The 13,599-nt window shown below is 39.8% G+C and overlaps 1 protein-coding gene across 1 annotated transcript in view; it reads left to right on the top strand.

The window, feature by feature from the left end:
• The first annotated feature begins 442 nt into the window (after positions 1-442).
• Positions 443-13,599, top strand: part of ints6 (integrator complex subunit 6) — a 41,152-nt gene continuing 27,995 nt past the window's right edge. The window contains 4 exon segments of the mRNA XM_034079190.2: positions 443-878; positions 962-1,039; positions 1,593-1,742; positions 8,298-8,387. Coding sequence (XP_033935081.1) covers positions 768-878; positions 962-1,039; positions 1,593-1,742; positions 8,298-8,387 — 429 coding nt within the window. The 5' untranslated portion in view covers positions 443-767.

Genomic DNA, 13,599 nt, shown 5'->3' on the forward strand with positions numbered 1-13,599 from the left:
TAATATTTCACAGTTTGAATTTCCATATTATTGTCTATCTTGAGTTTCCTCTTTAGGGGTTGTCTTAGTAGCCCACGCCCGTGCAGGATGAAGTAAATATGGATTATGTAATCATCTCTCAGGACAGACATTGTTATAATGTGCTCAAATAACTTAGTTCAAGGCTTCTCCAACGGAGTGCGTCGCCACATAGTTCTTTGACACACATATTTGCATCTACAGAATATTTTCCTCGCATTCCTCTCAGACAGGCAAGCATGCGCACGAGACGCTCAGCTCTGGCCTTATTTGGATATGGTAATGAGAGGCTCCACACGGCCAATGAGAAGCGAGTGATATTCCATGTGACGCTGACAGACCGTTTAGGGGGTGTGGTCTCGCGATGAGCAAATGATAAAACCAGTTGCCGAGACACAGCGCATTCAGTGTAGGGAGAAGCAGGGACACACTATGAGGGGGGAACTTTGTTACTATGAAACTTAGAAATATTCGCAAAATATTGTTAAAATTATCAAAATCCCTCGTGAATCAATAACCTGCCCCTAGGGTTTGAGGTTTTTAGTTTAGTTAGCCCGGAAAGGGCTTCTACCCTCACTATTCTTACACTTTTTTTGAGAAGAATGTGTGAGACAGACAGTTAGCATGCCAGCTAGCCAGCTAGCTAGCTGAGAGGTGATACAGGCGGGTAGGAGAACAAAAGATTTTTTTTGCGTTTTGGCCGGTTGTACTGACACCAAGTCCATGCAGAACGTGTCATTACCATCACAATGCCCGTGTTACTTTTTCTGATAGACACGTCCGCTTCAATGAACCAGCGCACCCATCTGGGCACTACCTTTCTGGACATAGCAAAAGGCGCTGTTGAGACTTTTATGAAGGTACTGTATACCATATTGGGAGATCCCCACGACATCCTCATTGTACTGTTGCAAACTCGGCTAATTCTCTACTATTTCCACAGCTCAGGGGCAGAGATCCGGCCAGCCGAGGGGACCGGTACATGTTGGTAAATTTTGAAGACGTCCCCTTCGGGATAAAGGTAGAGTTTGTTTTGTCCGGCTTTACATTGGCGCAGATTGCACTGTCCTGTCTCCCCCCTTTCCTTTGGCTCCACCACCACGTTGTGATCACTACATCAATTGTGTGTAGAGGAAAAAATCTTCAGGAGGAGCTTTCATACCCCTTTTAAAACATGGCCGACATTTTGTTTCAATGTGGGCAGCAAGGAACTCTGGGTGTTATTTATACAGCGAGGGTGATATCTGGGGGGAGAGGAGGGAGGAGGATATCGAGAGGGAGGGGGGTGGGGACTAGCTTACTTTTACTTGTTTAGACCAAATTGCCACTTTGCACCCATTGTAATTTATTATCCCTATCCGTGTGAGTAGCCTGCTAGAAACGGATCTGGGCTGCAGTGCTGTCAAATATTTATTTTGAGCAAATAGAGAAAAAACACCTACATACATATTTATCAGTCCTGAATAAACAAAACAACTTCTGCATAAGTTGTCTAGTGGTCACAACAGTGGTGTTTTATTATAGCTTTGTGCGTGTTATTAACCTACATGTTTTCTCTATATATTTTCTTTAAGGCTGGATGGAAAGAGAGCCATGCTACCTTCATGACAGAGTTGAGGAATCTGCAAGCAGCCGGACTCACAGCTATTGGCCAGTCATTGAGGACCGCTTTTGATTTACTCAATCTCAATAGATTAGTGACTGGGATAGACAACTATGGACAGGTATGTAGCACTAAATAGGCAGACAGGAAGCCAAGGTTAAAATAATATGAATTATGACACTATGCCCCCTACCACAGACCCCCTACTCCCCTCCCCCTATCCCCAGTCTTACAAGCATCAACTACCTGCATACTGTGACCCCACACACTTTCAGTCATGTGCTCATGACACGAACATAACTGAAACAAAGAAATGACAAGACTTATTTATCACCTCAGCAGCTGTTATTGATTGATCTTAGTTTGTGTTACACAGTGCCACGGTACTCTACTACTTCATAAGCTTGATGCTTATATTTTTAGATGGAGGGATTAGTTGTGAGCAACCCTGGAAGTGTGATATGTATTTAATTAATTAAAAGATCTCTTCCAGATTTAAAGGGATTAACAGTTAAAGGCTGCACAGATGTTCTCACGTTGTTATTTTACAAGCTAAAACTAATTCTGTCAAACACATAGAGCTCACACCAGTAACTTTTTTGGTAATCTGTAATAAGTACTTTTCCACACACACAATGCAGTTTCAGCCTTTTTAAATACCTTTTCACTGATATTTATTATAATATCAAACTGAATATTTTTGGGTTTTGGACTGACAAACGAGACATTTGAAGACCTGACCGTGGACATTGAGGAACTTGGATGAACATTTTTCAATATTTTCTAACATTTTATAGATGAATTGAGAAAATACCTGACAGGTTAATCAACACGGCAATTGGGAACAACAAATCTGCTTTAAATTCTACTTTTTTTTTAGAAGTATTTATAATCAAATTAGTTAACTCCGTTTCAGAGAGGTGTTATAACAACGGTCAGAAAGGAGTTTATGTTTAAGTCTATTGCATTGTTTTGAGGAGTGATACTTAAGTTTAAGTCTACCCTCATGGAAACACATGGGGTGGAGTAAATATTTGAAATGCCTCACAGTTGGAGTACAGCTTCTGACATGACGACAAGGTGAATCAGCAACTTTCTGAAGGGTTTTAAACAAAACTGAACAATAAAACCTACAATGCATTAATTATGCATTGTAGACCTAAAGCTTTTTGTGTAAAAGGTATTTTACTTAAATGTACTGATGAGCTTTACATTTTTCACCTAGGCTGTTTATTTTCAAGTCAATGGCAAACAACAGGGAGGGAGAGAGAGAGAGAGAGAGAGAGGGAGGGAAAGAGAGAGAGAGAAGAGAGGTAGGGAGAGGGAGAGAGCAATCAATCAATCTTAAAAAAAATAAAATCATTTCCATGTCAAAAAAGTCAGTTTGTCTTAAAACTGTTGAAATATAAGACTATGGAAAATACGCAACTAGAAAGACTACAAACTGGCTCTTACGGAACCGACTAACTCCCCTTGTGTGTGTGCACAGCTCTCAACATGCCCAGACTTGTAGTGATTTTCACCTCTTTTAATACTTTCCACCTCATTCTGAAAGAAAGAAGTGAGATGTTCCAACGTGACGGCCGTCTTGGTGTGTGGTGCGAGACGGGAGATGTAGTTCATTGAGCGGTTTCACACAAACAAAAGTGTTACTTCACAGTTTTACGACACATTTAAATTTTTTTGACTGAAATTATCTTTTAATGATGTCGAATTACACATATGATGTCAATACATCATATGTGTAATTCGTGGCACAATTCCAACGGGATCGAAAGATAATCTTTCTCTCTTCATTGACTTCAATACATAATTTTTCCTAAATAAGGTCCCATGGAGCTCCCCGGAGAGGGAGGGACTTCGCCTCTCGATAACAAAAAAGGACAAGACAGGATTTATTCCACTTTAAACTCAATAGAAAGCAACAGCTTGCAGGAGATGTTTCGCATCACCCTTCTTCTCTTCTGTCCAACGACTGGAAATTATAGGCGCCATTTTCTGATGGAATAGTCATTGTTAATGTCAACTTCGAAAAGAAGCTACAAATTGGAACACACTGGAAGAAATTGCAATATAGAAAAGCTACCCTAAAAGTCTACTTTGGTTGACTATTACCTTTTTTAGAAATAGTAACGATAAAACTAAGTACATTTGACGCAGAAATATAATTTAAAAAAGGAACCGTGGCACAATTAAGTCATTAAAAAAAGATATGGCCACTTGTTCACATGTCATACATAAACCAAATATTAAAAAGGAAATATATTTAAAAAATAAATGAGACCATTGACTTATTTGTCAGTTCTGTAATAACTGAATTACACAATCTTAAACTAAAACAGTCTCCAAATTGCAGTTTCTTTAGAAGTGCGTACTTCTTGGACATTGCTGTAAACAATGGCCATACATATGTTACTTGATAAAGCCATTAAATTGGTTCAATAATAGGAGAGAAGCAATGGAAATATAAAATGACAATACTACACTACTGCAATGTAGTCCAGCAAGCTGCTGCAAAATGTATTGTAACCAAATACAAATTCACTTCTCCATACGCTATAAACAGTCTTTCCTACACCCAGTCTGACTGTGTGTCAGCATGTTGAAGTTAATCTGAAGAGGAATACTAGATGCTTAACCAGCGTTTCCTGAGTGTCCATTTAAGGTAATGCACACGTACAGCATGCACACTGTCTGTCAGACACTATCAGGGAAGTCTAATAGATGTCAAGCTATCAGAAGCCTTTCGGCCTGTGAACACAAACCGCTCCTGCTGAGGTCAAGGTTACGGTGTCCTGCAGCGGTCAGCGGTCAGCGCTCGCCTCTAATGACCGGTGGATCCAACAGTTTTGATATAATTGAATGACCTCTCATGAGGTCCTCTCCTTTCTAAAGCTGAAATTCAGTTTCAGCGAGCATGGCGTTCTTTCCCTCTATCCTTGACATCATTGCCGATATTGTAGTGACCAGCAACTATTGTATTAAGCTTATTATGTCCTTTTAAAATAGGTTGTGTAATCAGAAGTCTTTTATTAACCCCACAGCGGGGAAATGTGTACAATGTTACAGCAAAGGGAAGTGCAGACAAAAGGCAAAAAGTAACATATTTAAGAGAGGCAAGCACATGATAATTACTATTACTCGAGGTCGGAATCGAAAAGATATGTCTATTATGCAACAATTTTTTTTAGTCTTTATGATAATCAACAATAATGAAATAATGGCTTCACAGTGTCCAAACGTGACGATCGTCTTAATATTTCTTATTTTCCGGCCAACAAAACCCACATTTATTCAGTTTTCAATAATATAATAGAAATCAACACTTAATTTTCAGTGATAATGATTCATTGCTTTAATGCTACATGGCTGCATGCCAACACTTGTGGGGTACTTTCTGTTTTAGATTTCTTGATAGGGTTTTTCAATTAGTTTACTTTATGAGCAGATGGTGTGGTCTACTGTTGAGGGTGATGGATTAGAGTTTAAAGCAGGACATGAGGTGCGGATGTAAGTGATAAACCAAATTTCGTCTGAACCCGCACAAGGTAAAAGTGACTCAAGTTTACACGGAGAGGCTGCCGGCTCTTTTCTTTGAGCAGTGGAAACTGTCGGAGGTTTCATCAGCGCTCTGAGGAGTACACACTTCCTCTGATGGGCTTTTCTTTCTCGATTTACTTGAACAGCTTTGAATCAAAGTGAATGACTGACTTTGTGTTTAAAGTGCCCCATAGAATAACTAATTTTACTAATTTAATTCATATAGAAAAGTCAACTTAGTTCATATTATGGGCAGGGATGAGAGAAGATATCTTACCTAAGTGAAAGTACTCATACCACTGAGTGTAGAAAATAAATACTGTTACAAGTTAAAGTCATTACAAATCTAACTTAAGTCAAACTACAAACATGGAAATATACTTCAAGTATAGGGTTAAAGTACTAATGACTTACTTATTGAATAGAGTTAATACATCTCTTTAATGTTGCTGCTGGTAAAGCTTATTTTAATTAAACTGCTAGTTCATTTCTAATTCTGTATTTTACTTATCCTTATGTGTCATAACTTATTAGTTAATTTACATTTTGTATAAGTAATATGAATCTGCAAAGTAGCCACAGCTATAAGATAATTGTAGGAAAGTAAAAGGAGTACGAGTAGCATCAAATGTAACAGTTGAAGTACATTTATTCTACCGCGCGCCACCATCTGCGAGAAATTATACTTTCTGTACTTTAGGAATATTGTGATGCAAATTCTTGGTAAAGATTTTGAATACAGGACAAGAAGAAGAGTACTTCTTCCACCACTGAAATAAACATTTTTGGAACAAGTACCTAAACATTTGACAGTACTCAAGTTAATATACTTAGTTACTTTACCCCTCTGTAGGTAAGTGCTCTAAGACGTTCAGTGTTGCAGAGAGCTAGAGAGGGAGGAGACAAAGGGGAGTTAATATTTCCCTGGAGTGCGTCTCTCCTCGCTAACAAAGAGCCCTGCAGGTTGCCAGGCATCTGAGAGGACTCTCCCCAGGGAGGAGGAGGCGGAGCTAATCCTGACACTGATCAGCTTCATCCAGAGAGAAGGAAAGGAGAGGAAAGGAGAGAGGAGATGAGAGAGGAGATGAGAGAGGAGAGCTGAGCTAACCCTGACACTGATCAGCTTCATCCAGAGAGAAGGAGAGGAAAGGAGAGAGGAGATGAGAGGAGAGGAGATGAGAGAGGAGAGCTGAGCTAACCCTGACACTGATCAGCTTCATCCAGAGAGAAGGGAAGGAGAGGAGAGGAGAGGAGAGGAGAGGAAAGGAAAGGAGAGAGGAGAGAGGAGAGGAGAGCTGAGCTGAGCTGAGCTGAGCTAACCCTGACACTGATCAGCTTCATCCAGAGAGAAGGGAAGGAGAGGAAAGGAGAGAGGAGATGAGATGAGAGGAGAGGAGAGGAGAGGAGAGCTGAGCTAACCCTGACACTGATCAGCTTCAGAGAAGGGAAGGCGAGGAAAAGAAAGGAGGCAAGTGAGGAGATATGAGTGGAGATGTCAGCGTGGGTGATGAATGGATCTCCATCAATCGGGGGATGTGTTGGCGGCTAACTGGTGTTTTAGGTGGAGATAGCTTCAGCTCACTATATACACACACAACGATATGAAGGCAGCTACAGATGACTGGAGCTCCAATTACCACGTATGCTAAAATAAAATAACGCCTTGTTAATCCCGAAGGATATTGTTGTGCTAAAAAATTGCAAGATGAAAAAAAAACACAACAGAGGAATGAATATATAAAGGTATATTAGAAATGCACGTGTAGAAAAGCAAAAGGGGTAAGAGAACTAATAAAGAAATGTAAATTACATTATGAGAATAAAAATACATTTTGGTTTGTAGGTCTTGATTACGCTTCGAAGCAGCATTACATCGAACTTACCTTAAGCAATCACACATTTGATAAATGCTGCTCCACTTTGATATGACCTTTATCCTACGAGTGTCCTTAAATATTGTGACGTGCCTCACACAGATCCTCAGGTAATATACTCTGCCATTAGAGGAGGAATAAAGGGAACTTGAAATGACTCTACTGAAGACGTTACTATTTCTGCTCATAATTCCCTTGAGTTAAAGTTCTCTATTCCACCTAGCCGCTCACTTTAAATAGCTCCCCTGTAAGTTATATAATTATACGCTATCTGCGCTCATTCATGCCTTACAAGTGCTATAAATACTGTATACACTGTATAAATACAAGTGCTAATAGGAACTCTTTTTCTGATCATATTGGACTCTTATTTCACTTTTTTACTATTTTTCTTTTTGTATTAACCATCTGTTTTATTGTGTTGCGCTGTTGGAGGAGCCGGTGGCCTAAGATTTTCATTGTCATAACTACACTGTAGCCATGGGCGTAATTTCTACTGGGGACAGGGGGGACATGTCAAAATCCCATTTGTGTCCCCCCCCACTTTTGAAATGTTTTTTTTTTTTACGCAAGCGGTTATCGTCACGGAGGAGCGTCTGTGTGTGTGTGGCACGGGCGCATTTTGTGAGAGAGAGAGAGAGACAGAGAGAGAGACAGTGTTACGGGGGGTTGTTGTTAGCATCTGGTGCTAGCTCGGAGCTAACGGAGATTAGAAGCTGTTTCAAGAATAAGGAGAGGGAGAGCTCTCTCCTGTCGGACTGAGAGGCTGAGATAAGGACTGGCTGAGCGATTAGATTGTAAACTTTAGTCTAAGTGATCTCAGTGGGTCTCAAAGGGAATGGTCATACATGTAAACAAATATCTCCATCTATTTAATATAGGCCTAGTTGTATAAAATAAGTGAGTGATTAGTAAAATATGCATTTCTAGAAAGAAAGATAGCAGACTAGGTAAGATAAAGATAGGAGAGGGGAGTTGATCAAATTATTGGTTGTGAGCATATTCTAATGGTTTTTTGATTATTGAAATATATACAGTTCTGTTTCATGAGTGTTGAGAGCTCTATCCATACATCTCTTAAATTAAATCGGGACATTTTTTAATTGCGGAGGACCCCCTGTTTTGTCCGCCCCCCACTTCTCAAACCAAAGTTACACCCGGACTGTAGCTATGTACACATGACCAATACAAGCCCTGAACCATGATGTGGTTTAGTAGTTAAATTAATTGTGAATGTCTCTTTTTTTTTTTTGTCTCCGCAGGGAAGGAATCCTTTTTTCCTCGAACCCGCCATCATTATCGCCATCACCGACGGAAACAAGTTGACGAGCGGCGGAGGAGTCCAAGACGAGGTCAGCAAACATCTGGAGTCTGATCACACAGCAATGTTTAATCAACACAAGCATCCATTTCTTGATCAAACCCTCCATGTCTTTGTGGAGGCTAACATTACATTCACACAACAACTTATAAGTTATAGCTAATGTATAAATCACCCCTATAAATCAATGCTATTCGGACTATTTCATATCAACCCCCTCGCAGTAACATAAATCGACTCATCCAAAACAATTAAGGTTAAAGAGGCCCAATTGTGCGTTTTGGGGTTCTCCCTTTACAACAGTGTGTGTTATTTAGGTTAATAGTTAATGACATCACTATGTAACACTCGCACTTCTATTGGCTCTGCTCCAACACATGTATGTGATGGCTAAGGGGCGGGGCATCTCTAAGCGGTTGACCAATCAGAGCAGAGCCGGCTAGCTAAGCAATCAGAGCAGACTGGGCTCTGGTTTCAGACAGAGGGTGAAAAGAGGTGCTGCAGCACAAGCAGTGTGAGAACAATAAAGAGCTTTTTGAACATTAAAGCATGGAGACATGTAGGGATGCATATCCTTGACTTTTTTACGATACCGATACCACTGAACGATACATATCGTGATACTTTCATGTTGCATAAGGGAACCATTGAAGCGCTTTATGATATAGTTAACATGTCAAATGAATATTACAATTAATTGTGGGACTTCAACCTTTTAGTACTGAACAAACAATGAAAAACACGTTTGACAACACAGGCTTGAAGACTGTACATTCCTGTACTCTGATTTTATGTGACAGTAGCAAATGTTTTGAGAGGTTGGATGTGTTGCCGCCTTTCCCAGAAATAAACATCTTGCAGTGGTTACAGACCCCACCATTCAGACTGGCAGTGGTTACAGACCCCACCATTCAGACTGGCAGTGGTTACAGACCCCACCATTCAGACTGGCAGTGGTTACAGACCCCACCATTCTGACTGGCAGTGGTTACAGGCCCCACCATACAGACTGGCAGTCATATGCAGCCACACTTTAGATTTTCGTGCAGACATCGAGCTAATGAACAAACGAAAGCTAACCGAAAGGCTCAGACGTTCGGGAGGAAGGTGAAGGGTGTTGCTTGGCAATCAAGCCAATCGCCGTTGCAAGACGCGCAATCTGATTGACTGGTGGTTTGGGCGCGAGTTTATGGATATTACGCCTAACTTTATATTTAAAAAAAAAAAAAAAAAATTGTAAAAGAAAAAAAGAAAACCGGATCTGATTTCGGTACGGTATACCGTAGCCGCCAGTAACCGGTATGCACCCCTAGAGACATGTCACAGTAGAGACACTAAATACTAATATGAACGGTAACATTAGCATTACAGGGCCCCTTTAAACAAAAACTCTTATATCCAACTTGCCTGAAACTGTTAGAAGCTCCAAAGGTAATGGATTAAAAAACGAATATAAAAAAATCAGAAATTCCTCACATTTAAGAAAAGCTGGAACAATCAAATCTTATAACATTTTTGCTTGATTAATGACTAAGGCAAATAATCCATGTCTCAAAATGTCAAAGGATAAATCAACTACCCTGATGCCCTGTCCGTTAATTTCATTCTAAATAAGTAAGAACTACAAAGATCAGTCGTGTTTGCGTTTAGTTTTAAGGGCTATGAACACTGATTTCTTTAGTGGTTTCAGCGGTCCTCCCATTGACTCAGTAGCCCTTCTTGCCTTTTAATTGTTTATTTATTTCTGCCTCTCCATCTGTAAGTGATCATCCATGTTGTATATGTTGTGCTGCTACTCCCTGTGAGATGGAGAGGTCTCATGTAGTCAGATTTGTAGCTTCAGAAGTAAAACATGGAGGCGGTCAAACACATCCAATGTTAGTCCTTGATTCTGCTGCCACAGTCTAATGTATAGCCTCTGTAACTTGCAGCTCTTCTGGTAGTTATTTAAAAGTCAAGGTTGCGTAAGACATGTCTGAAAGGAAAATGTTGGATGTCTGTAAAGGGATCACGCTTTGACAACACAAGATATTATAACAGTAACAGTTAAGCAGACACCTACTACAAAAGTTAATTGATGTATAATTATTACAAATCTCTGGATCTTCTTGTATTCATGATTGCAACCCAGACTTGCTATAACAATTTAATCTTGTAATGGCACATTTTCTCCCATGTTATTCTGTATAAATGTTAGATAATCAGATGGGAGGATCTGTTTCTTAGCTAATTAAATACCTTATAAATAAGAACACGCGCTAGGACTCGTCAATATTCCCCAAACACATCCTGCTCATCAACAGTTGCCAGGTTTCCTTCAGTGGCAACTTTTGTTTTGGATTGTATGAGTCAGCGTTTCATAGCTTTAGTTACATCACATACATATTATTTTATATCGAAGTAACTTCCCCCCTCAACCACTTTTTACTTTGTAAAACATGCAGCCCATAATAAACACATCTTAAATAATCTAAGTATCTTATCTAGTCATATTATCAGATGGCTAAAAATGGCAACAATATGTTCAGTTGTAGTTACCAAAAGCTGATTCTTCTCTTTCGTTAAAATTACATTTAATTTAGCCGACAATTGATCCAATTAGGCTTTACATAAGTGCAATCAACCATGAAGATACAACCAGCAAGAGTCCTGCAAGAACAATAGCTCTAAAAAGCATGTTCAGTCAAAACAAGCCGGTGTTAATAAAGGGAGAGCCACTTCATTATAAATAGTAAAGTCACATTTTAACGTGTATGTGCAGCAGTTCATATTTTATTCTCTCGGCATGCTCCACGCTATATTTAGTCATGTTTCATTGTCACACTGAGCGACCTTACTCTGCTTTGTGCAGATATTTATACATCTGTGTTTAAGATTTATTACAACTGTAACCAAAACTGTATACAAACTTCAATTTCCTCACATATGCAATTTGACACTGTAATTAATATGTCGATATAAGGTCAACTCGTGCACTTTATCTACTCTTTGAAATGTCTGGTTGGATGCAAACTGCATGTTGTGGAGCTATGTGCGATAAGATAAGATATGATGGACCTTTTATTAATCCCGTGGGGAAATTCTGTCATTGAACAGCAACAGGGTTAGGGTGAAAAACAGGACAGAACAGATTCACACAGATTAGAGATGAATACAATTTAAAGATCAAATAAAAGATAAAAATACAATTATATACAGTTAAGTGCTTTACAAAATGACACATCACAAGTTAAAAATAAACAACAAGAAATTCCCCTCAGATTATTTGTGAAGGACCTGTGCATTTGATCAGGTTAAGACTAAGAGACACAAGGAGGGAAAAGCTATGATAATACAAATAAAATAAATAATGGTTTCTCTCTGACAGATAAGACACAAGGCAACTGAGTCGATGCAACAATATACAATATAAAACAAAGTGAACATATAGGTACAACAGAAATAAAAAGATAATTGTAATAAATAATTCTAATAAAGTTTAAACGATTAAGAAATCAAAAAGACCAACGTAAAAAGAAATATTGCTATATATACATATTTGGGTTATAATGATAATAATAATTCATTTATTTTATATAAGCGCCTTTTAAGGCTCTCAAGGTCGCTGTACAAACACACACAAAACAAACCAATACATAACACCAGCATAAGAAACATAAACAAGACAATGCAGTATATAACAAATCAAATAAATAAAACCGAGATGTGTGATGGATAATGATCAGGGTGGATATGCGAGTGTGAAGAGATATGTTTTGAGACGTGATTTGAAAATGGGGAGAGAGTCAGTAGAGGTTTCTCAATATTCAAATTTCCCCTCCTCGACTCCCCTCCTCGAGACTTGGTGCCGCCCGCAGGAGATGCGAGCGGAGGACTGAGGAGGGGAACCGAGGAGAGAGGAGTGGAAGCAGCAGGCGGTTAGAGAAATGAGAACTCCTCCTCTGAGCGGTCAGTTTAAAGAGACGTCCATTAATACCACACACACACCTACACACTGTACCACACACACCTACTGCTCCTAAAGCATAATCAGGCTACAGCCGTTGTGTATTTTAGTATGTGAAGCACTAAATGGTCTTAGAAAAGTATCGACTCTTTGTTTGTAGATATCTACTAAACTACAGCATTCAATACAGAAAGTAATGTAGGCCTGTTATACTGAGTGATATATATTTTACACACTGCTCTGCTTTCTGCACGGACCTCACAGCTGTTCTCACTGTAAACATCGCGTTGCGATGAAAGCAGTTACTAATATAATATCCAAGGGATGCATGCAGAGCTGTCATTGGCTGAGATAAGTCCGGCCGTGCGTCACGCCTCCACCGTTCCCGGAAATGCATCCGTGGAGGAGCCGTGGAGGATGCATCAGTGTCTCCTCGGTTAGAGCTCCTCCAGAGAGCCTCCTCGACGCTCGATCCTCGAAGTGCATTTAGAGAAATTAGATGTCCTTCAAAATGGCGCGCTGAAATTCATTTCCGGGTCACTACCGGAGGACCGAGGAGTCGAGAAGGGGAAATTTGAGTATTGAGAAACCTCTAGTGTTTTGCGGATGTCAGGTGGGAGGGACTTCCAGATATATAGAGGCGAAGTCCCGCCCATCTACTTCCGACCCATGGGACCTTATCTCTGAAAAATTATGTATTGCAGGGTTCACACAGTCATTGAAAACCTGGAAAAGTCATGGAAATTCAAAATGCAAATTCCAGGCCCTGGAAAAGTTATGGAAACAATATTTTTCCCAAAGTTTTGGAAAAGTCATGGAAATGTAACTAAAGTTGCGTAAAATATAATTTACATTTTATCTAATCGCCGAAATAATCTGCGGTCGCGAGCTGTTATGTGCCATCATGACGCGCATGGTGTTATTTTTTTATATATGAAGCGCGAGCTGTGTGCTCGAGTCTTCCTGCCTGTCGGCTGAACTCTGCTGCTCCGGTATGAGGGTCAGCTACATTATCTACGGTGCGTTGGTTAACTGTGCGGAGGAGTCACTGTGGCACAGACTGAGCCGCTGGTGAACAGCTGTTAGAACGGGCCGTTCAGGTGTTCAGAGCAGAGCGGCAGAGCGTGATGTGAACTGAAACGTTTTTCTGTCGCAATATCATTTAAGGAATCGTTGAGCTAGCTAGCTAGCTAGCTAGCTAGCTAGCATACATTGTCACTATCTGCTAACGTTAGCTTTAGCCTTCGTTTTCTAATAGTTTTTTTCATAGGCTATAAACAGAGGTGGTATAATTATA

The sequence above is a fragment of the Pseudochaenichthys georgianus genome, unplaced genomic scaffold (assembly GCF_902827115.2).
Source record: "Pseudochaenichthys georgianus unplaced genomic scaffold, fPseGeo1.2 scaffold_557_arrow_ctg1, whole genome shotgun sequence".
Classification (NCBI taxonomy): domain Eukaryota; kingdom Metazoa; phylum Chordata; class Actinopteri; order Perciformes; family Channichthyidae; genus Pseudochaenichthys; species Pseudochaenichthys georgianus.